The sequence below is a fragment of the Nanorana parkeri genome, unplaced genomic scaffold, assembly GCF_000935625.1.
Source record: "Nanorana parkeri isolate BGI_ZX_2015 unplaced genomic scaffold, ASM93562v1 scaffold99, whole genome shotgun sequence".
NCBI classification, from domain to species: Eukaryota; Metazoa; Chordata; class Amphibia; order Anura; family Dicroglossidae; genus Nanorana; species Nanorana parkeri.
The window spans coordinates 2,225,781-2,250,574 of NW_017306367.1; the positions used below are offsets into that span (position 1 = coordinate 2,225,781).

Genomic DNA, 24,794 nt, shown 5'->3' on the forward strand with positions numbered 1-24,794 from the left:
CCAAGTCTGAGGGATATCTGCAAACAATAATCATGCTTATATATGGGGCAGTTATCACAGACAGGATCTTTCAGAACATGTAGCAGTAATCATATCTTAAACATCTGGCACGGTAAAGCTGTTGCAGACTGATCGTATCAGTCAGTGCTGATCTGTAGCCACACAGTAGATCTACATATGTATGGACAGATTAAGCAATGCAGTTTACAACAACTATTTAGACTAAACTGTACTAGAAGAGCTCATGAATTTGGTGGCAGATGTCCTAAAACTGTCCCCTGCTGTTCCATACATTGTCACATTTCTTGGCTTTTGCCACAGTTTCGGAAGTTTTTTGATATTTGTGAATATTACAGCATTCCATGTGAGCTCTGTTTCATATAATGTGGAATTAGTTTGTCTGTATATGTTTTCTAGATTAATGGAAAGTAAACTGCTGAGTAAGATGTTTCTGGCATCCGCGTTTAGTTTGCATTTCATGCACAAGGCAAGATGACATTGCTGTTTCTTCTGTTAAAACAATATATGTTAATAATTTGTATCGCTAGGAAAAATAATTAAAATCTCCTGTTGCAGGTGGGTGTATTTGTTCTATTCATATGAGAGACATTGCAAAATATCCCCAGAACAGATAAAAAAAAGAAAATAATAAAGCTGAGCTCTAGGCAGTTATAAAAGTCACAAATTAATGCAGCTCTGCAATTATTAATGCTTTTTTAACTGTATTTTTTTTTGCAAGTGTTTGGTTACCTGAATTTGACCTGGCATCAGCCTCTTGCAGTCCCTGTAAAGCAGGGCTAGAGTGTGAGAGAAGGAAGCAGAATAATAATCCAGTGTTCATGTTCCTCCAGCCGCAATGCGATCGCTGCACGGGATCGCAAGGCGGTGCGATCAAAATGCTGCAAGGACTATTTTGATCGCACCGGACCGGATTGCGGCTGGAGGGCGTGGCTACGGTGCCATTCACTTCAATGGCCCGCCAGCCCCCTTCTGCCCCAGAAAATAGTGAGCTGGCCGCAATGCGATGCAGTGCGCTCCGGCCGCGATGCTCTGCATCTGGTGTGAACGTACCCTTAAGGTGCCCATACACCTTACGACCATCGCAAGACTTTTGTCTTGCGATGGTCGTATGCCTCTTGAAAGCAAAATATGCAGATGAGGAGCATTCAGGGGAAGAAAATTAGTCCTGACTTGTGTCACATTGGAAAATTGATATCCAAGCTAAGAATGATTGCAATGAGAATGTGTAAGCATTTGAAGATAAACTGTTGCCAGTGGTCTGCACAGTGCAGAAGATATAATCTCCAGTTTTGAGAATACAGGTAATTGGCAAAACCTGTTCTAAAATTAATAGTTCAAGTGATATTGGTCCAAGTAGCTACTAGGCACAGACCACTCAGCCAAAGTGACCAAATGGATGCAAGTGTGGCTACCTGAAGCTATATTTATTTGAATTCCTTTGAGAACCAAAAAAAAAAAAAATCAACTTTTATTTTCTGCATTATGTACACAGCTAGAAATCCTTGAAATCCTTGGTGTTATACCCAGGTAATGTGGTGTCCATTATGGTCTTGTATTCAGCGTTTGGCGAATGAGTCATTGAATGTTACGTCATTGTCCTTGTGACTGATGTCCCTTTCATGTTTTTCTTCTTTATTGAATTCTGCCATTAGTAATTCAATGAAAGCAACATTTTGCATCAGCCTTGATTGAAAAACCTCAGAGGAGAAGATTTTTGTCTGTGATGGTAAATGCAAGCAATTTGGTTTTAAAACGGAAACAAATAATTCAATGTTTCTCAATAGATGTATTCTCTTCCTCTCAGCAGCATATGTTTGAGATATATGTTAATTTTTACTGTTCTTTTCAATAATGTATACGTTTTATGTATTTAGGTTCATATGTACAGTGAGGAAAATAATTATTTGATCCCCTGCAGATTTTGTAAGTTTGACCACTTGCAAAGAAATGAAAGGTCTATAATTTTTATCAAATTATTATTTGCCACACTGTACGTTGGCGGGTTTAAATTATGGTAATTATGTATATAGGTTTTAGCAGACATAAAGGCTAACTTAAGAGTAGGGTTACAACTCACGATTATTTTCATAATCGATTAGTTAGCCGATTATTAACATCTATTAAACGGATACAAAAAAATGATTAATACATAATTTATTTAAAATAAAATACACAAATTGTATGTCTTACATTAGACATTTTAATTAGTTTCATGGATTTAAAGTGATGTGTACAGTATTGTAAAACTCTAAGCCAATATAAGATAACCAACCTTTAAAAAAAAATTGTATTTTTATTTATTTGACTTTTTTTTTTTAACTTAATTGCAGCGAGCAATAGCCAATAACAGGCTGGCTTATGCACCCGCCCACTGCCTGCTGTCAATCAGCAGAGGAAGGGACCTGAAGGAGAAAGTTCACCATCAAGTCCTTCTCTGTTGATTGGCAGTAGGTGGGTGCAATAGCCAGCCTGCTATTAGCTATTGCATTTGAAAATATCCAATAGCAGACTGGTAATGGCTCCCAGCCTCTAGATGCAGATATGGCTCCCAGCCTCTAGATGCAGATAAGGAACGGGGCGGCAGCGGAGGCATGGGGGGGGCATATCGGAGGAACGGGGCAGGCAGCAGAGGCATTTGAGGGCAGAGAAGGATCAGGACAGGGGCAGAGGGGAAATGCAGTGACAGTGGTCTCACCTCCCCGCTGGTGTTGGCTGTAGTGATCTGTGTCCCGGACACAGACCGTTGCAGGCGGCACCTGCGGGGAGGAGAGTGAAGGAGCAGAGCGGCGGCAACTAATTGAAAAGGAACTAATCGATGATGAGAATCTTTGCCAACGATTCTCATTATCGATTATAATCAATTTAATCGATTAGTTGTTGCAGACCTAATTAGCAAATGAAAAGAAAAGAAATATTGTTTTTAAAGATTTTTGCCATGGCTGTCTTGTGCTTTCTAAATAGGTTGTGGTAAAAAAAAACCCCATAGTTTTGGGTCCTACTGTCTAAAGTTTTTGTAGTACTTCAGAGTTTAACTTGTTTTAATTGTTGTTAATTTCAGGTGCAGATGATGTCCTGCTGCTGGCCAGAAGAACGGATTTACGAAGGATTTCATTGGACATGCCTGATTTTACAGATATTGTTCTGCAAATTAATGACATTAAGCATGCCATTGCTATTGACTATGATCCAGTTGAAGGGTATATCTACTGGACTGATGATGACGTAAGAGCTATTCGTCGTGCTTATCTGGATGGGTCAGCTGCTCAGACCTTAGTGACCACTGAAGTACAACATCCAGATGGGATTGCAGTTGACTGGGTGGCTCGAAATCTGTATTGGACTGATACTGGGACAGACCGTATAGAAGTCACCCGACTTAATGGGACATCTAGGAAAATATTGATATCTGAAAACTTGGATGAACCAAGGGCCATTGTGTTAAATCCACTAACAGGGTAAGTAAGAGATTCTCAATCTAAGTATTTTTTAAACTGGTAATGGATTGTTACTTTTTCCCATAAGGTTTATTTTTTTTTTCTTCTTTCAAACTGTACTTATGCATGTCCTTTCACTGGCATCTGATGTATATCTTATGTCGATGGCAAAACTTTTTTTTTTTTCTTTCTTAACACAGTCTTGGCTGTAGCATCCAGAAGTGTGTTTACTCTTCTATTGTTGGCTTCCTGCTACATGCGACTTAATCTGCTGTAAAGCCGCCGATCACACGCACACACACTGGAAGGTACCGCCCCCCCCCAAAATGTTTGAAACCCTAATTTGTGCCACAAATGTAGGGTATGGCAGAACATGATGGAGTGAGAGTAATATTTCTAAGGTCATCATTCATGTTTAACGCTAAATTGAGGAACTGTAAAGGCTTTTACCACAACATTGATGAACAATTTTGGGTACCATAGTTTTCCGTCCTTTAATAGATGAGCACAGTTTTGATGCATGACATGTTTAGTATGAATTTACACGACACAACCACATCTTTAATAGTTTACCAAAAAATTGTGTGTGTGTGCACCAATTTTAATTTAATTGAAATGCATCTTTTGCTGGACATTTGGGTTTATTAAACAGTTAATATTGCGTGACATAAAACATTGCAGCTGCCATCATTTAGTTCTCCAAGGTCTCTGCTTTCAGAAAATATATAATTTTGGGGAGGTTTTAGGCAGTTTTCAGGCCCCTCCCCTTAAACCCTCATCTCCTCTACTTCATGACTTAATTTTTACTGGTGTCCTTGGAGGTTTCACTTTTTTCTCAGCTCTGCTGAACACTGTCTAACCTTTATTTTCTGCTAGCCTTCTATATTTGTGAAATTTCTTTGAAAATTCTTGATATACCGCTGATGATTTTTTTCTTCATAACTTAATTCCACATTTCCACACCGCTGCTTGACCGACATAGCAGCTGTCTGAATTAGCTTTGAAAGCCATACCCAGAACCCACTGGACTTAATGATTGCAGGGCTAACCTGGTATGTATCCTTGGGGAAGTAGACTCTTTTTTTGTGGTGCTTTCCAGACCTCTTTGCCCTGCTAAATACCTTAAACAGGACCTTGCCAACACAAGGGTAGGCTTCAGCTGTGATGACTTGTTGCCAAAATCTAACACAGCACTGATCACTGATATCTGTTCACATGTGCAGGGCACTATGACTACATGCCTGGGGATGTGTCCTTTGCGTGAAATTGCCTCTTAAGACTTGATTTTCACACCATCACCAGCAATGCCTGGTTGGAATATACTCCTGCCTCAGTGGAAGAGGCGGAACAACCCTCTTCTCCTTTTGTCTACTACCGCAGTAGTAGCACATAGACTGTCCGAGCCTACCTCCCGTTTAAACCATAGAACTTGAAGCCACAGGTCTTCTAACCTTTCTTCTCAGCCTTCTGCATGAAGGTGGTCCCCCATTTAAACAACAGGAGACGCTCTTTATTTGTTGTCCTGGGTCACTAGGTAATTTGCTTCGTTGGCTATTGGGTCCTCTAGTCACTTCCTGGTAGTCTTATCCTAGGCTCTCAAATTTGGCATTTATTTTAGTTGTACCCCTTCACCCTTCTAGTTTAACTGCACCACCCTGTGCATCTTCCCAGGTCAGTCTGGGTTCCCTGAATTCTGGGACCTCTGATTTCCTCACTTTAGTAGGACCCTACCTTTGGGAATTATATTCTGTTTGACTTTGCACACCTTCCCACAAGCGACTCTTTTATTCCTTAGAGGTGGTTTTGCTCCTTGTGGTGCTTGACACTTCTCAGCCCTGCCCCTCCCAAGAGGGAATTCTTGACCTACAAGGTCAACAGGGATCGGTTAGTCTTTTCCTGCTTTCTTGCAATGTTGAGCATTCCTTCATTTTCAAACTCTGTCTAGATGTAAATTGCAAGGTGTCTAACACTGATAGCCTGGTCCATCATCAAGCTCAGGTCCTTGTGAAGTAGTACATTCCCTTTGAACCTTTTGACCTCTTCTCTGTGTGTAGCAGATTTTTCCCCTATATCCCCTTTTAGGGCTTGGGGGATGCCCTTCTAGGATGGTCTTTCAGACCCTTCCTCAGTATTAGGGAGTCTGTTTCCTGGACAACACCCCATGATGGTCTCTTTGCATCGAGAACTATTTGCTGGTTTCTGGTGGGAATTGGGATCCTTCTGTCCCCTCACCCTGGAAGAATTTCAAAATCCTCCATGTGATAGGTCGGGTGACCTGCTCCCTGCGCTAAGCAGTGCTAAGTTTGTAGTTTGACTGCACTGTCTTTTCTAGAAACAAGGTATGGCCTGCGGAATCCCCTCAATGGATGCTCTTTACATTGAAGAGTGAGGGCTCAGTAGTTGAGTGCCCTCTCTTCCTGACTGCTGACCTGCAGTCTTCTGAAGATGACTCTTTTGATTGCTTTCTTCTTTCTGTCTTTAAACAGGCAAACATTTCTACTAGTAGCATTAGGATTCCTAATTATCCAAATTTCCCCTTGGGGAACTTTTTTTCTTTTTTTTTCTGCCATTTGACCCCGTTATAATTTTTTCTTGCCTACATTCATCATTGGTCTATTTTTTTTTTCTTCCCTTTTGGGTAGTATGTTTTCCACCTAATTTTGATAAATAGTTGGACTTCCAGTTTTCACTGAAAGGGGCTCATTTTTTGTTGTTGTTGTTAATCTCCCCTTAGAGGTGATTTGTTGCCCTGGCCTGGAACACCTGGGTGATCCTCCTTTTCTCCCCTTATTCGTGACAGGTTTTCTCGTCTGGAATGTCCCTTTCTTCATCTAGCCTTGGTTCAGAAATTGAGTCCTCTGTTGTTGGATGGGTTGGTTGGCTCCACAGTTAACTCTTTACACACAAACAGCTGCCACCACGCGTTTTAACGGAAACATGCACCGTTCATAGCAAATGCTGTGACAATTCAAAAACGTAAAGCCTATGGTACCACTGTCCTTTTCGATAGGAATATGACCGGTTTTGCTATACAGTAGCACTTCACGGAGACTTGGTAATGTGCTTCTTCCTTTAATGGTACAAAAAGGGTTCTGTGGATGATATGAGGAGCCTTCTTTGAATGGTACAACAAACCTCTCAGCTGCCCTTGCAGCTGTTTTTTTTCCAGTCCTCAAGAGGGGTGGCCCTGAGCTGGGCCATAAGGCAGGACAGGGGTGGATGAGCAGGAGGGCTAAGCCTTTTACGATGTCCTTCTCTGCTCCTACCAAACTCTGTTTTTTTATAAATATATTTATTTTTGTTCATAGTTGAGTCCTAAATAAACTATAGATTATTATAATATATACATTATATTAATATATTATTTTATATATTAATGAAATTGACTTCAGATCAATCCCAAACTTGGAATGCCTGTCATTGATGGTGGTGTGAATGATGGTTGGCAGATTAATGTGGATTGTCAGGCCTCTGACCATCGTAACCCACCCATGATTGATATGTGTAGATTTAGCTTGACGGGATGCAGCCATTTATGCCATTTAAGTTTACAATATCATTCTCTGATTCCGAGTTTGGAAATTGGGTTAATATTGCAACTTTCAGTTTATGAAATGTGATACCACACATTCCTTCCTTATCCATCAGGCGGTTTGTAGGAAATTAGCTTTACTGTGCAGGACAATCACTGTAGTATTGCCATTTACGACACCTCTCGTAGAGATCATTAGGTCTAATCCACACCAGGCCTAGGGAAAGCGTTAGATAAACAATCAGGTTTTAGTGCAAAGGGCTTTAAATGATCAATGGGACTAGCTTAGCAGATCTGGAGCTAGAATTGAGAATATCTAACAAACTTGGAAGGACGCATTCCTTCCAAAAATATGGCGATTAGAATTCATAATTGATAATGAAAATCAAATCTCGTTACTGTTTCAGTCCCTACATCGGTTTGGACCTTTCAATGGCTGTTGCCATGTGTCTCTTTTGGGCAGGTTCACAGACAAAAATGACAAAAAGTACAGAAGCGCACTACCAAGTGGTGACTGAGCAAGGAAAGGTAAAGGAATAATGGACATGTTCCTGCACCCTCCTCTACATAGGTCGCACCATTCGACCCCTCCATAAACGCATAGGAGAGCACAGAAGGTTCATCGAAAAGGGATGCACGGAACACAGCGTCCCACGCCACTTTCTCCAGAAACAAAGACAAAAATAAAAACCTGACTAAAATTTTAACTCTTCCCGCACATAAAATTGGCTGGAGTTTATCCTTTGATCACATGACAAAAGCCAGTGGAATATTAATTTCTGAATGCTTGTTGTGGGTTTCTGTATTATCTGCATGTTCTTTTCCAGGGTTTGCAAAAAGTTTCTTTTTTTCTACTCTTAGTTTCATGTACTGGACAGACTGGGGTGAAAAACCAAAGATTGAGTCTGCTTATTTGGATGGATCAGAAAGGACAGTACTTGTGAACACCTCATTAGGGTGGCCCAATGGATTAGCGCTGGATATTCAAGAAGGCAAACTGTACTGGGGAGATGCCAAAACAGACAAAATAGAGGTTAGTAGAATCGGAACTATTCTTTATATCAGACCATATGTGCAGGCCATATTTTGTAATAATGACCTCAATTGCTTGTAATTGTTTCATGTTAATGAAGTAGTGATTTGTACATTTTGTTCTATAAACCTTAAAGAAGATTTGACTTGCAGTGGGGGCTATCCCTGCACTGCTCATTTTCCTCTGGGGGCAAAAATAAAGAAGATATACTCACTCAATCCTCTGTCCTGCGGCAGTGACTGCTAACATTTCTCCCTTTCTGCTGCGGCTCTGGTATGTCCCTTAAAGCAGTAGAAAGGCATCATGGCACACTCACAAACCAGCATGTAAAACAACTTGTCTCACCACTAAGGACAATGACAGAGGTTTGGATACACGTCTTCTGCAAAGGATGTGTAAGCCGCACTGCCGTGCCAAGGCACCTCTTATGGTGCGGTCCTAACTCTAAACTATGAGAGTCTCCATCTTGGAGCACATGGGGGCAGAAGATATCAAATTGGGTGCAGGCCTGTCATAAGGACGCCCAACCTCCTTAAAGGTACAGAAACACACAAGGTATCCCGCACATCCCAATGGCAGCTGAGAAACCCTCTGGTATGTCCCTCTGACATGATGTCACGGATCCTTAGACGACTGGAGCTCAGGGTAGAAGAGGCTAGGGACCGGTCTAGTAGCCAGGCGGGACAGAGGATTGGGTGCTTATATCATGTTTATTTTCCTTCCCTAGACAAAACGACCAGTTAGTCCTTGCAGTTCGGGGTAGTCCTACTGCAAGGGTTAACTTTTCAAATTCCTGGAGTTCCCCTTTAATACATGGGTACCCTGAATGCACCTGACTGAAAATAATGGAGGGTTTTTAATAAGGCTGCGGAAATTAACGATTAAAGGAGAACTATGACATGAGTGATTTCCAATCACGTCATAGTTCTAAGCCGACCTGTGACAGTAAACCTTCTCAATGAGACTGTCACAGGTCGGCTCAGTAGATCGGGAGGTGAGTGAACACATACCGGGTTCGCTCACCTCTCGATCCTGTCACGGCTCTCTGCCGTGACAGGGGGAGGGGCTGGATTCCCCTCTCCCCGCTCCGATCTGCCAGCGCTGACTGGCGGAACGGACGGGGGAGGGGGCGGGTACAGCTGGCTCTGCCTCTAGATAGGCAGAGCCAGCTGTCACTCACGCAGCTGGGCGGATCCCGTCATCTAAGTCGGGATCCGCTCCAGGTGCGGCGTCTCAGTATACCGCGAGCTGTGGCTCGCGGTATACTGAGCTTAGGGTGACGGGAGGACGCTAGTTTGTGTCCTCCCGTTACCCCAAGGAGAACTATGGGGAAAAACACTGACCCCATAGTTCTCCTTTTTAATTCCTCGATTAATCATTAATTTCTTTGATCGATTTAAAAATTTTTTGATCGGTACTCACCTCTCCGCCAGCTTCCCGGTCCTCCGGGAGTTCCGGTGATGTCACGGACATCGGCGTCACCGGACTCCTCCCCCCCTTCCGCAAGTGGCTCTGTCGTCTAACGAAGGGAAGGGGGAGGAGTCCGGTGACGTCGATGTCCGTGACGTCACTGGACTCCTCCCCCCTTCCCTTCGTTAGACGAAGAGAGAAGATTCAGAAGTGTCACATGACCACAAATTTAGATAAGTAAAAGGGGCTTTTAGGTAGGTTTTTTTTTTGTTTTTTTAACTAAACCCAGCAATTAGTTAGAGGGGGTATGGGTTAAAGGGGGGTTGTATGGGATGGGGACGGGGGTCCCAGAAATCAGCTTAAATAGCATCAGGGAAATTTGCTGGAAATGTATTTCTTTTTTAAATATTAAAATGAACATGACAGCAAAGCCCTGTGTCATTACTATTATACACTGTTCATTCCAAAATGTTACACCTTAGCAGCACCTGTGACAGATTTGACCATAAAAAATGCTATGATAATTGGGGTCCGAAAAACATTTTAGGGGCTTAAACAGAGCCTTTGTTGAGAGCCAGTGCAGATAGTACCAAACTTTCAGAAAGACCTCTTGGTCCAGACTGATGCTTCCAGGTAGATCTGGGGGCTGTTTTGTCACGTCCAGTGGGTGGAGAAGAGCATCATATAGTTTGAGTCCAAAGCAGATGTCAACTGAAAGAAACTATAGCATTGTCTACTAGGGCATCGCTTTAGACTAATAATGAGCCAAGCTCCTCTATGATGGATGGCCCAGACCAAAGAATAAAACCTAAGAGTCATCGCTGGTTTCTGGCTGTTCAACATTTCTCTTGTAAGGTTGAACACTGGGTCGGTTCATATCAGAAAAATACAGGTGCCCTCTGTAGAACCCACTGTTTGTTTTTGGTGTTTGAATCCATAGATCAAAAAAGGAGAGTGGGTATGTGACAAACAGCCCCCGTTGGGTCCAGGCTAGCATTGTGGATGGAGTTTTATGAGGAGAAGCGGTTTGTATCCTTCACCGTGGAGTAGGATTGAAATCTTCTGTGTGTGTTTAAAAAGAGAGACTGGATGCAGGCAGTGGAGGAATAGCCTGTCTAAGCTGGCCCAAAAAATGTCTTATAAGTAGCCAGGAGGCTGGATGTTTTGTTGTATACTTGATTGTGCTGTCACAGACCCCTGCAAGGAAAAACGTTTGCTTTGTGTCTGATGGAACAGTGACAAATGGGCCTTTTTTGTTTTTCATATCTCTATAGGTTGAACTTGATGGACTCTTTTTTTTTTTTTTTTTCAACCTATGGACGTGTGTGTATATATGTATATAGATAGAGGGAGAGAGATGATTTGGTATGTGCTTTATTAGGGCCAAATGTTGCTTGCTGGATTGTAGAGCTTTTAGGTCACTCCTAAACATACTTGTGAATCAGTGAGGTCAGAAGGTTTACTGTAATGGTGTAGGAGGAAAAATGTGTTCTTGTATGTGTAAAATTTCTTGTATAGAAAGCAAGGTTTGAAGGGTCCCCCCACCCTTTCCCGCCACAAGCCTTCCCATCTGCAGTCTTAAGCTTGAACACAAAGAGCTCAGTTACAACTCTAGCAGCCTATGGAGCCATTTGGCATCACTTGTCAAACATTTGCGTGACAGCAGCCTATAGGGCTTTCTCCTGTAAATTTGGCACCCTGTGGCAACATTGTTCCTTGCTTCTAAATGTCTTGCTTGTCTTTTTGGTAGACAGTTGGGAAAATGAGTCCACGTCTCCAACATATGGTTTTACACTTTGTAGGTGAAGATTTATAGATCTGTATGTTAATTGGCAGAGATTCGTGTTCTGCAAAACTTAGTCTGAGAACAACTGACATAAAAAAAAGTCTCGAGATCACGTCTGTGTTTTAAGGGCTCTTTAATGGACAAACCGTAGATTAGTGGGGATTACAAGAGTCCAGCAGAGAGGGAAGCAAAGAGATGGCAGTAAGCGTGAGCTTTCTTGTAACATTATTATGTTAGTGTTATTAACCCTTAGGAGCACAGATTGTTTCTTGGTTTCTATTTAAAAGGAAGAGGAACTTTATAAGACACAATTAAGGTTTATTAAATATTGGTTGGCATGGTACTGCTAAATATATGGAATGGTAATATTTCTACTTCCTCTTTTGTGACAGCCTAGACCCAGAGATTGCTCCTTGTACCTAATAGGAACAGGAAACTGAACATTTTAAAGAACACTCCCACCCCTTCTACTTGGATAACCAGTCAGAGTAGATTTCATTGATCTATTTATTGATATATTCAGTTGATCTTCCTTTTTTTTATTTTTTTGTAAGGAATCCTAAACTGCACGCCTTGAAGTGGTTGGTTCTTTGAAAAACTTTATACATTCACCTTTAAAGTGATACCTCTAGGTCAAGATATCTTATTCAGTGGTATCCATACCCCTTGGGATATGGAAACAAAATGTATAGGGTTATAGTACTGGATCTCTGAATAATTTAAATACTATTGAAAAAGAATTTTGCTGCATTATTGAATCTTATTGACCGTTTGTATGGAAAAGCTAATCAATAAGGTATACCTGCTTTAAAAAGCTTAGATTGTGCAACCATGAGTGCCTGCAAGATGCTATGTAATTAGAGATGATTATTGCCATGTGCATGTCTGAAATCAATAACAAGAATAAATGTGTGGGCAGCATCTTTTCTACTGTTCCGTACACATTTCTCTTCAAGCAATTTATAGTTCTCAGAACACAGAATGACCATTTTGTTTTCTCTCCATCTGCCTGTTCTACAAAGCAATGCTTCTATTCCAGGCCAAGAAGCTGCAAGCGAAATAATTTTTTAGAGAGAACATTATTTATGAACTTATATTAATATGCAAATGTCTAAAACCACCACAGTTACCCAAAATTATTCGCTTTCGGTTTTGACAATTTTTTAAATTTCCGTTTTGTTTCAGTTTTGAAATTTCCATTTCGGTGCACCTCTAGTTATAACCTATACAACAGAACATTATCTGACAGGGCAGTAATCAGTTTAGCTTTATTTTCTATAAATATTGCCAACAATGCTGCAGGGGAGATAGATAGATATATACACACACTGTTGGGCTATGTGTATATATAGACGAAAGTATTGGGAAACCCCTCCCAAATAATTAGGTTAGCTCAGTGAATTCAAGCGTGGTACCGTGATATTGAGCTTTATCCTTTTTATTTTCTGTCAGTGCTAACCTGGTTCTCATAGAGTTTTATTATTCTATGCACTTTCTAAAGTTGTTTTATTTTTGTTTTTTAAATCAATGTAAAAGTAGCAGCTTCTTGAAAACCAAACATACTGCTTTTAAATTATATCCAGCAATGCTGCTAATGCACAGTGTTGCATAGAAAGGTAAATCTTTCCTTAATGTGACTGAATATTTCCTTGATGTGGGATAATCTAGTTTATACTAATCCAGAAACAGCCATTGCCTCTACTGTGCAATAAAAGCATAATAGAGATTCAGCTCAAACTAATTTACGCCCCCCTCTTCAGTGCCATCTGTACTCTTCACTTGCACAAGTGGCTTTCACTTCAATTTGAACGTGACAAGTATTTTCTTCTACTCTGGAGAACCCTTCAAATGCAAGTTCTTTAAATGGTTTTCTATATAATGCATCCCCTTTCTCCCTGCTCTTGACCTGCCCCAAATCGTGTCATTTGATGGTAAGAGTTTAAAATGCCCTGCCTAAATGTTTCTTTGTGACAACTTTTGGACTGTGAGGACTGCCATGCCATGTTGGGGTTTTTTTTTTTGTTGGTACTGCTGATAGGTGTATAAATAGGAGTAATTTGTTTCTATGATTAAAGTGACACTAAACTCAGGAGTTAAATTAGAATTAAAGTATTTTTTTTTTGCATATATCTACTACTAGTAAGTAGTTGATATATGCCCCAACATAAAAAAAAATATCTGTCAGCACCGCTCGCACCCGGCTGCAGATGTCCTGTCTCCCAAATGCTGTCAAGGAGGAAGTGTGGGTGGCCACATGCGCAGTCCAGATCACCGGACGGGAGAGGAGGAGAGCAGCACAGAAGCTGTATGGACGCAGCCAGGAGTGCACACATCAGAAAGCCGCGCTGTGTGAATGAGACCGCAAAGTGTCAGATATAGTAGATACTTTGAGTAATGTGATACAATGTGTAAAGAGTGCAAAAAAAAAACGCATGTATATAACATGCACCTTCGTGCAAATGTAATTGCTACAAAGTATCCATAATGAAAAATCAAATGCACTAAATATTACCTGTGAATCAATGTGATGCAATGTGCAAAGAATACCAACTAGAAAAACGCATGTGTGTAACTTGCACTCCAGTGAAAATAATAAATGGTTAAAAAATTTCCATGATCCTGGATCTTCAATAGTCCATTAAGTAAATAGAAGATAAAACATTGGATGTAGAATAAACTTAGTCTCCTGTGAGCATCAACAGAGAAATCTTCTGGAATGCACCTCACCTTTAGCAGAGACCCACCAGGGTCTGTATGCGCTGTTCCTCTAATTCGAACCAGGTAAAGGAAGCACCTGATGCCGAATACCTCCCTGTGATTACCTCCTCTCAGGTACAGACTCTCTTGCAGTCTCAGGAATTGGAAGCAGACAGTTCATCCGAATGGCCCATGCATCAGATAAAATAAAGTGGAGACTCGTAGTGCAGATGGTTTTAAAAGGATACTAGACTTTATTAAAAAAAGGAATACTACTCGCATATCATAGATAAAAGTGAGGTATTTGGTAAGCAGCCACATACACTGTGTGCAAATCGCTCACAGTGGAGTAGAGGAGCTGAGCGATTTGCACACAGTGTATGTGGCTGCTTACCAAATACCTCACTTTTATCTATGATATGTGAGTAGTATTCCTTTTTTGTAGCAATTACATTTGCACTAAGGTGCATGTTATATACATGCGTTTCTTTTTTGTTTTGCACTCTTTACCCATTGTATCACATTACTCCAAGGTCAGTATCTACTATATCTGACACTTTGCGGTCTCAGCGTGGCTTTTACCATTAATTTCATACGTTATATCTGACCACACAGATTTCAGCTGCTGCTTAACTTGATTAGAGTAGTGGCGTGAGGTTTCACATTATTCATATTCAAGGACCTTAACTATTAACAAAAATGTAGCTTATTTGTGTATTACTCGTCTGCAGGTCATTTGTGAATTCATGCTGGCACTGTCTTTACTTCTGGAGGGTGGCTACTTTTTTTTTCCCCCATGGTCCCTGTGTGTGTTGTAAAATAGCCACAAATGTGTATGTAGACTTCTGGAACTGTGAATACACATGGAAAAAGCCATTATATGATGCACATGTTGAGAATAGTCATACTAAATGATCCTATAGTGGAAAAAATTTCAAAAACTAGACGGTAAAATCTTGCTTCCAGTGTCTGTTCTCTTGTTAAACATTTGATCTAAGTCCTTGCAGCCCTGTCAGTTCTCATGCCAAGCAGCCATTCATATGCTGCTTGGCGCCGAGTGTCAGCTTAAGGTGGGGTGGGCTGGAGATATGGCTGCGAGGGAGCTCCATCCATACATGCATTGCTAACAGTATGTCCTGTAGAGGTACATGGACCAGAGTGACATCACGTTCTGGCTCCCGGCACCTCTACAGGGCACGCAAAGGAATTGTACAAGCAATGCACACATGGATGGAGCTCCGTCACTGGACTCCAGGCTGAAGATCCACTCCAGTTCTCATAATGTAGGGAGACTGGGTGTCTCAGTGTTTTTGACGGCCCGTTTACACTAATACAGTGTGTTAACCGAACAGCCCTGTATGAATAACGCACTGTACCATGCAATCGCACCTACTACGCATTCTGGTGTGGGAGGTGCAGTGCGATTCATTTGAATGGCACCCCAAACACCCCTTCTGCCCACAGTTTAATCACCTGCATCGGAACGCGCAGTACCGCAATGCTGTGTGTTCCATTGCAGTGCGACTTGGGTCATGACTTAAAGGAGAACTATGAGGTGAGTGCTTTTCACTCACCTCATAGTTCCAGCTAACCTGTGACAATGAGACTGTCACAGGTCGGCTCAGTAGATCGGGAGGTGAGCGAACATTTAGCGGCGTTCGCTCACCTCTCGATCCTGTCACGGCTCTCTGCCGTGACAGTGGAGGGGCTGGATTCCCCGCTCCGATCCGCCAGCGCTGACTGGCGGAACGGACGGGGGAGGGGGCGGGTACAGCTGGCTCTGCCTCTAGATAGGCAGAGCCAGCTGTCACTCACACAGCTGGGCAGATCTCGACATCGATGTCGGTATCCGCTCTGGCTGCGGCGTCTCAGTATACCGCGAGCTGTAGCTGGCGGTATACTGAGCTTAGGGTAACGAGAGGACGTTAGTTTGTGTCCTCCCGTTACCCTAAGGAGAACTATGGGGAAAAGCCGTGACCCCATATTTCTCCTTTAATGACCAAGGACAAATGTGGGTCCTGAGGTTACACAGGTTGAGAAACACTGATCTAAGTTATATTTTGCACAAAATAGTGTATCTTTTTATTACATGAACGAAGGATCTTCCTCTTGGAACAATCAAGCCACAATGGGTTTGACATACAGCCCAAATTGTAGAGGCTTGCTTAATTTTGATGGGCAGCTGATTGCAAATATCTTCTATAGATTAAGACTCATGGATAACATTTTTGCATATGTAACTGTTTTTCTCCGATGTTCACTAAAGGAGACTGCACTATAGATTTATAACCTGTGGATGTTCTAGAGCAGGGGTAGCAAAACTCCGGCCCTCCAGCTGTGGTGAAACTACAAATCCCATGATGCATCTCTCTCCGGGAGTCGTGGCTGTGAGAATCTTGCAATGCCTCATGGGATTTGTAGTTCCACCACAGCTGGAGGGCTGGAGTTTGGTTACCCCTGTTCTAGAGCCTTCAAGAAAACGAAATACTGCAATTCAAAAAAGTTCCATCTAGAGGCTATACCCTCTTCCTAACAGCTTAGCTTTGTGTCCTAAGGAGGTAGGACATCTCTCTCCAATTCAGTTGGATTAAGTCTTCATGAGTAAAATTTGCTCAGTTAAGCAGCTAGTGACAGTTTAATGCTGGATTCATGCTGATGACAGCTATTAATTTAAAGGGGACAGTCCAGGGAACAGTTCTGCTATAAGTTCATGGTCGCTAAAGCAACCATAAGCTTATAGCAGCGCTGTAAATGCCACCGCCATAAGGCATACTGAGCTGGCATTTCAGGAACAGTTTTTTGTTCCGCCGTATGCCTTACGGTGGTGGCAGGGAAAGGGTTAAAGGTTCACTTGTCCTTGTGGAGCAGCCCTCTATATGATGGAACGGTGTGGGCAAGAAGTTTGCTGGCTGTCAATTTGCCAGGAGTGGATACATTAAAATGTTAACAGCCTCTACGTATAAAACTTTTCAATGGGAGAGGCATATTTTTGATTTATGCTTAAAAAGTTTTGAATATGGGCAAGGAAGGGGACAGTTTTACAGGTGGTAAGGTTTGTGTGGAAATGCTATATTGCATTTCAGATTTGATTAAAATTGTCGTGAGTTTCAATATTTCATTAGAGTATGAACAGTTACCTCCTTAAATGTCTAATTCTGCATGAAAATCATGTTTTGAAGGTAGTAGTTTTATTTTTCGCACTGTTTATTAGGGTCCTTTTAATAGACATAAAAGACAATAATAATTGCAGCTCTATAATCTTTAATACATCGTTTAAATGTACTTTCTAGAGATGCTCTAAAATGAAAATTTCGAAACCGAAATTAAAAAAAATGTCAAACTGAAAAAATGTATTAACTTTTTTTCACATTTAAAACATTTTTTTATAACATTTTTAATTTGTTATATTTTGTATTTATTTTTTATTAAATATTTTTATTTTTTACTTCACTTTTAGGGGCTTTGGGGAAATATTGGGGGTCTAAACAGAGATGCCAGCCGCCCGCAGCGCTCGGCTGTCTGTGACATTTTCTCTCCTCCCGCTGGGACACAGAGCTGCGCCCAGCGCGGAGGTGAGAAAGAATGGATGCTCCACTGTATCGGCCAGAAAATGGCACTTTCGGCATTATGCCAAAAGTGCCATTTTCGCCCCACATGTTTTGGGTGTCGATATATCGGTGCTTCCCTAGTATTTTCCCATTGTAAGTTGTTTTAAGTGCCTAAATTAAACCTGGGATCAGCCTCTTGCAGTCCCCGTACAGAAAAGCAGGAGGGTAAGAGGTAGTAGCAGTACAAGGAGCATGCTCTGACAGGATGCATGCATGCTGATATGAAGAGAAAGTAGAGTGGCAAGGAGATGAGTTCAGCAATGTGCTGCTTCTCCTTTTTACTCTCTAGTAACATGCTGGAGCAGTTCCAGAAAGACCTGGGCTCAGTGGAAGTAGGTTGAATGATGCTTCCAATCAGACTGAGAACACCTAGTGACAGAAAGAAAAAAAACTGCTGGGGGAATCTCTTCAATTAAGCTAAATATTTTAGCAAAAGCTGTTTCTTTTTAATGGGTTTTTAATTTTTAATGTTTGTTTGGCTTGAGCTCGCTTTTGAATATGCCATTATTTAAAGTGAAATGTAAGCCACTGTAGCTCCCCAGAGCATTTGTCATAATGAGCAAATATGTAGAGCACATTGGGTGTGTGTGCTTGGTTTGTTTGGTTGCGCAGTGAATGTTACAAATCTACTACCAGCAGTGAAATACAACCTACTAACTCTGGAAAAATGTGGCTGACAGGGGCCAGTGTGTTGCATGGAGTTGCATTGTGTACAATGACTAGTTATCGCGAACTTTGCTGAGACAGCACATTGCTGGAGTCAAACTTAACTTCCTGTTGCAGTCCTATAGCTTTTTAGAACATACCGTATTTGCCGGCGTATAAGACAACCCCCTACTTTTTGTGTTAAAATATAGATTTTGGGCTATATTCGTCGTATAAGATGAGTATAGCCCAAAATAATGTTTAAATGCACCCACTAACATCCATGGCGGTATTCCCGAGTGTGGCTCGGGGGTTAATTTTCAGTACCATAAGCGGTAACCCCGAGCCACAATCGGGATTACAATCTCTTATCTTGTCCACGATCCCCGCTGTGTCCTTAGTCTTCCGCTGAGTCAATCACGGCAGGTTTTGTATTAATGAATACAGGCTTTGTATTCATTAATACAAAGCCTGTCGTGATTAGCTCAGCGCGGAGCCAATCACAGTAGGCTTTGTATTAATGAATACAGGCTTTGTATTCATTAATACAAAGCCTGTCGTGATTAGCTCAGCGCGGAGCCAATCACAGTAGGCTTTGTATTAATGAATACAGGCTTTGTATTCATTAATACAAAGCCTGCCGTGATTGGCTCAGCGCGGTATACTGTATGTAGCTGAAGCTACATACAGTATACCATATCCTTCTGTATGTACCTGGCGTATAAGACGACCCCCCCATTTTTGGGGGATGTTTTAAGGTTTCAAAACCCGTCTTATACGCCGCCAAATACGGTAAATTTTCTTCCAAAAAATAAAAAAAAGGCATAAGTTTCCTTATTACTAAATTTTTGTTTTGCCAGATGTTCTCCATTATGCGCCTTTTTATAGGTCATTTGTTCAGATGTTTTAGATTTTACTCCAGTTTAGCCAGAGAATTCTGAAAACAATGGTATACCTTATAATCACTTAAACTCTGTCAGACTGGATAAAGCATAATGCCATAAAAGGAATGTATAATGGTTCTGTAAATATTTTCTTTATTATAGTCATGTCTAAAAAATCATTTAAAAACATGTATTTTTTTTCAGTCCGATAAATATTAATACAGTAAACTCCCCGTTATCCGGCATCCACGATTGGTTGATTCCTGATAAATGTTGTTTCTAGTTGCTTGAGAGTTGCTATCTAAATAGGTCTAACTAATGCCATACCCCATACTATACCATAACATTAACTCTGTATTGACTTCATATTTATATTGAAATGCAGTAATCAAAAGCAAGTTAAGACAAATAGGCACACTATCGCTTCCAGAATAATACATGCCGCAGAACAGTACACATGATTTTTTTTTTTCTGGTTAGTTGAATATTGGATAACATAGGGTTTACTGTATAAAGTCTTTATCCAGTCAGCAAGTGGAGATTTAGGCTTCATTCTACATTTTTCCAGTATCTCGTTTTCTGCTTGTTGTACAAACCTATTGTTTATAGATCTCAATAGCTCTCTAGCTAAATTTTACGTACAGAAATTGAGTGCCACTTTTTTTTATGGCTCTTTCCCAGGTTTAGTCATGCAAGGTATGCCTAAAAGTAGCCTTCTACTGCTGTGTTGCCTCTATAGATAACCCATAGTGCTCTAGGACTTTTGCTGTGTAATAAATCTTTATTTAAACAAAAGATTGTATGTGACTAGTGGCCCCAGTTAACAGCAGACATAGTAACAGCATGCAATGCCAGTTTGTAGCAAATAAGACTAGCAGAGTATTGTCGTGCATCAAAAAGGGTTTGCGTTCTAAAGACAAATCAATAATTCTGCCCCTTTACAAAACACTGGTTCAACCTTCATCTTAGGTGTGTGGTCAATTTTGGTCACCGATCCACAGAAAAGATCTCCTTGAGCTGGAGTGAGTCCAGAGAAGGACAACAAAACTAATACAGTAGTTAGAGGGCCAAAGCTATGAGGAGAGATTGCAGACATTAAACTTGTACAAGCTGGAAAAGAAGTTGTTAAAAGGGGACATGATACTAATTAGGGATGCACCGATACTTTTCGAGTACCAATGCCGATACTTGACATTTTCATGAGAACTACCAGGGTTGCAGCGGTTGCAGCTGGGACCTGACTCTGGTGCTCCACCACTGTCCTGAAATCATTAGTCGATATTGTTTTAGAAAAATTGTCACATGGCAATAAAAAAATAAGTTGCAAGTACCAGTACTTGTACTCGGGTGCATCCCTTTATATATATATTTATAAAAACAAAATCTTACATTAAAACAGGAATGTACAAATCCCAGGAGCTTTGTGTGCTTCTTACAAATTACAGCTGCCTACTAGCTTTTTAATTTTTCTCTAGTCTTGTCTTGGAGCTCGAAAAGTATCTGTACTTGTACCGAATACTGTATTTGGTATCGGTGCATCCCTAATACTAATGTACAATTTTTTTAATGGTGATGGATGGTAACATAGGTAATAAACTGTTTACTATTAGCTCACTCAAGAATACAAGAGGCCACCACCTGAAATTGAAAGAAACATGGCTTCATCCTAAACAGCAAAGGGGATTCTTCACTATAAGAATGGTAAAATTGTGGACCTTTTCCCCAGGCAATGTTCTCAGCTAAGAGTGTTGACTCATTCAAGAACCATTTAGATTCCTTCCTTATAATATAAAGGGGTACTGGTAATCTTAGTAACTTGTACACATACTCACTCAGGTTGAACTCGATGGACCTGGGTCTTTATTTAACCTCAACAACTATGTTTAAGTATATATTTAAAAAAAAAAATCTTAACACTTGCAGTGGGGCTACCCCTGCACTGGAAGGGTAAAGTGCTCGCTTGTGTTGAGGTAAAAAAAAAAAAAGTTATTCTCGCCTGATCCTCGAAGTCGGCTTGCTCTTAGACCAGTCCTTTCCGCCTCATTCCCCCTTCACTGCTGCTATCTAAGGATCCTCGAATCATCATACGCTATAAACAGTGTATTAAAAAAAAAAGTTCCAGATGCAAAATGGTTGAAGACAGCACAGAGTAATGGACTGCAACCATTAAAAATGTTCTAAAAGCTATAGAAATTACTTCCTCTTTGCAGAAATGCAGTGCCTTTTGGCTAACTTAGATGTTACAGTGCTGCTCCACTTAGAGTGCTCAAAAGGCTAAAAAATGCAAATTTTATGATCTGATTTTATGTTTGAATCTGGATTTAGAACAACCAATGTAAGAACTATTAACAGCATTGTGTTTACTGTTTAAAATGTGCTCTTACTGAAGATTGTGTAATATCCTTTGATGCTTATATAGCGCAACCTGCTTTGAACGAAGCAGCTGGTATTGTTCAGTGTTTGTTGTTGCTCCATTCTTAGAGGAGTTATGTGTAAAGTCCGCTTAAAAGAAATCTGTGAGGATGGAAGTACAGTCAGGTAAAAAAGTAAGCAGGCCCCATGGAAATTGTTGGCTTTTTCAACATATTTGATCCGTATTTGGTGTATTGTGGAAAATGTAAGTATATCCTTGACTTCAAAAGCTGGTATTGCCCCCTTTAGCACTTGTAAGCAGTTTTTTTTTTTTTTTTATAGTTGCCCACCAGTCTCTAATAACTTGGTGAAATTTTTGACCACTCCTCCATGCAAAATTCCTTCAGTTGCAAGATGTTTCTAGGTTTCTTTAAATAAATTGTTAATTTCAAATTCCCCTATAATATTTACATAGGATTCAATTTGGGCCAATCCATAACCCTTCCATTTCTTGTTTTTGTTTGTTCTTGGAGAATTTTCTGCTGTGCTTCAGAATTAATTTTCAGTTTACCTTCAACTTTTGTTCAAATTACCTCAATTTTCATAGAGTACACTTTATTATGATGCAGAATTCATAGTTGACCTGATAAAACAAAAACCGGAAGGAATTGTAGTGGGCCAAACCAAGGAGCCTTGTTGGTTGTGAGAGTGGTCCGACTGGCTTGTTGGTGATGAGGAGGCAGGCAGGTGTGCTCCTTCTCGGTGTGAGTGGTTGGGGATCAGCGGGAACACAAAGGGAAACAATGGAGAGGTGAGAAATCACACAATAATGGAATCAAGGTGTGGAGTGTAGAGACTCACCATTAAATAAGGATGGATGCGATGTCATCGGCGAGGATGGTGGTGAAGTTCGTAGGGTTAGTGGAGGTTTGATGTCGGCAACGGAGATGCGATGAGGAACCAGGGAGGGTTCAGTGACGGTGATTTGGTCTGGTTGTCCATGAGGTAGGAGTGTGGCTGATTGACTCCCCGATTGTTGGGAGTGATCATCGAGTGGGTGTTTAATATGGCATAGAACCAGGTGCAAGATCCTGATTGCTGGAGAGGAGGCAGAAGTCTCCGGTGACGATCCCCAGGCTGGAGGCAGCTCGTGAGGTGCTGGAACAGGTGGCGGAGCTGTGGCATCCTCGTTGCTGGTAGATGCAGTTGGGAAGCAGGGAGGCGGAGAGGCAGAGGAGCTGCCAGGGTGTGACAGCGTGGGGCTGCTTAGGACGTGCCGTCTGTGGGCTGTTCGTCCTCTGGGGCGAAGTGGTGGTGAAGGTACGGGCTTCCAATCTGCAGGGAGCCTGCGTCTGGAGCCTCTCTGCACCCCTGCCTCCCAACTGCATCTCCCATCAACGAGGACGCCACAGCTCAGGCTTCATCCTCGTTGATGACAACGCATCCATCCTTATTTAATGGTGAGTCTCTACACTCCACACCTTGATTCCATTATTGTGTGATTTCTCACCTTTTTCCATTGTTTCCCTTTGTGTTCCTGCTGATCCCCAACCACTCACACCGAGAAGGAGCACACCTGCTCGCCTCCTCATCACCATCAAGCCAGTCGGACCACTCTCACAACCAGCCAGGCTCCTTGGTTTGGCCCACTACAGTTGCTTCCCTGGTCGTGGCGCTTCCCTCCTTCCGTTTTTTGTTTTATTACACGTGTCGGACACCCTGGTCCGTACCATCAGGAAGCTGCACACCAGCATCACCCCTCGCCCATACATATACACTTGTGTGTGGTCTCTCTCTTCAGAGCGCTTGATATCTGGTCTGCTCTTACAATTTTTTTATAGTTGACCTGATGACTGGAAGGTGCGCAGACCCTGGAGCCTCAAAGCAACCCCAAACTGTAAAAGTTCCACCACCATGCTGTAAAGTTGGTATGAGGATCTTCTCCCGAAATACTGTCTTTGGTTTGTGCTAAACTTTTGGACTGTTGCTATGGCCAAATAACTACCGGTATCTGTGATTCTACAGTCCACACTATCCTATCTTTTTAAGTGGTTTTAGTAATTCTGAGTTTTCTATATATGTTGTGATTTACATTTATGCTTAGACTTGGGATTTATTATTAGGTACCTTTCTGGTTGATAAAAAGTTACAAAAAAAAAAAAAGCTTAACGTAGCATTAAAGTCTTTTTTTTGTATATATCCACTGCTAATAAGCAGTAGAAATATACCCCAACATAAAAAAACAAAATGTTGGCAAATACCAACTAACTTACCTGTGTCAGCGCCACTCGCTCCCAGCTGCAGAAGAAGACCCGGCTCCCAAACGCTGTGAAGGAGGAAGTGTGGGCGTGCGCATGTGCAGTCCAGCTCACCGGAGAGAGGAGGAGAGCGACACTGAAACTCAGTGGACACAGCCAGGAGCGTGCACGCTGGACAGACTGTGGGACACGAGGAGTCTGTGCTGGATCAGAGACCAGCAACAGGCTGGAGGGACTGTGAAAGATGCTGTGCAGTTCAAGAGGCATCACATAAGCGGCACGGCGGAGGGAGTTGGGATCTGCCTTTAATGTCACTTTAACATTTGTCTCTAACATGCCTGGCATATGAGTGATGCATGAAAATATTAAACTTTTAAGACAATTAAAAGGCATGGCTCAAACAGCTAGTTAGATTTGTTTTCCATTGGAATGAGAATGTCCAGTCCATATGTACTGTAGACAAATGCAGCAAACTCAATGTATATTTTGCTATCTGCAGCATGTGCGTGTGGATACCTAATTTCAAAGTATGGAGTTAACAAGCAACCACTTGAGTTCTTGGGGTTAAAGGCTACATACCATCCTTTTATTTTCATCTCCTGGAAATTGATTCTGGGAATTGTTTGCACTCAAAGTATTTCTGAGCCATTTTATCACTGTCTTGTGCCATCCCGCATGTGATCTGTCTCACATATGGGATGCATTGTACAACACATTCTCAACAGCTGTGTCTACTGCCATCAACCGCAACATTGGTGTACTACGGGACAAGCTTCCATCCTTGTTTAGCTGCAGTTTTGTAAATGAGCCACATACATAACCACTTCATCGTGTTTGACACTCGTCACCCCCTCCCTGCTGTCCTGTCGGAGATCAGATATGCGAATTAAGCTGCGGATTGTGGGATTTAGGCTATACATATGGTATTGTCTATTTCCTCATGTGATAATAACATGTAAACTATTTATTCACTTATCTTGTGGTTTAACTTAGATTTGTAAAGTCAGTTTTGTGGTTCTTGCGTCAGTGAATTTTCCCATTTACATATTAAGTTTATGCTTGTAACTTTAATTTCATAACTATTTTGTTTTTATTTTGTCCTTATTTCTTGCAGTTAACCTCTCACACAATAAA

General features: G+C 41.4%; 1 protein-coding gene across 1 annotated transcript in view; it reads left to right on the plus strand.

Moving 5' to 3' along the window:
• Positions 1 to 24,794, plus strand: part of LRP5 (LDL receptor related protein 5) — a 153,209-nt gene that overhangs the window by 67,427 nt on the left and 60,988 nt on the right. Inside the window, exons 6-7 of the mRNA XM_018552882.1 lie at positions 3,080 to 3,476; positions 7,849 to 8,020. Of these exons, the coding sequence (XP_018408384.1) occupies positions 3,080 to 3,476; positions 7,849 to 8,020 (569 nt within the window). The remainder of the gene's footprint in view (positions 1 to 3,079; positions 3,477 to 7,848; positions 8,021 to 24,794) is intronic.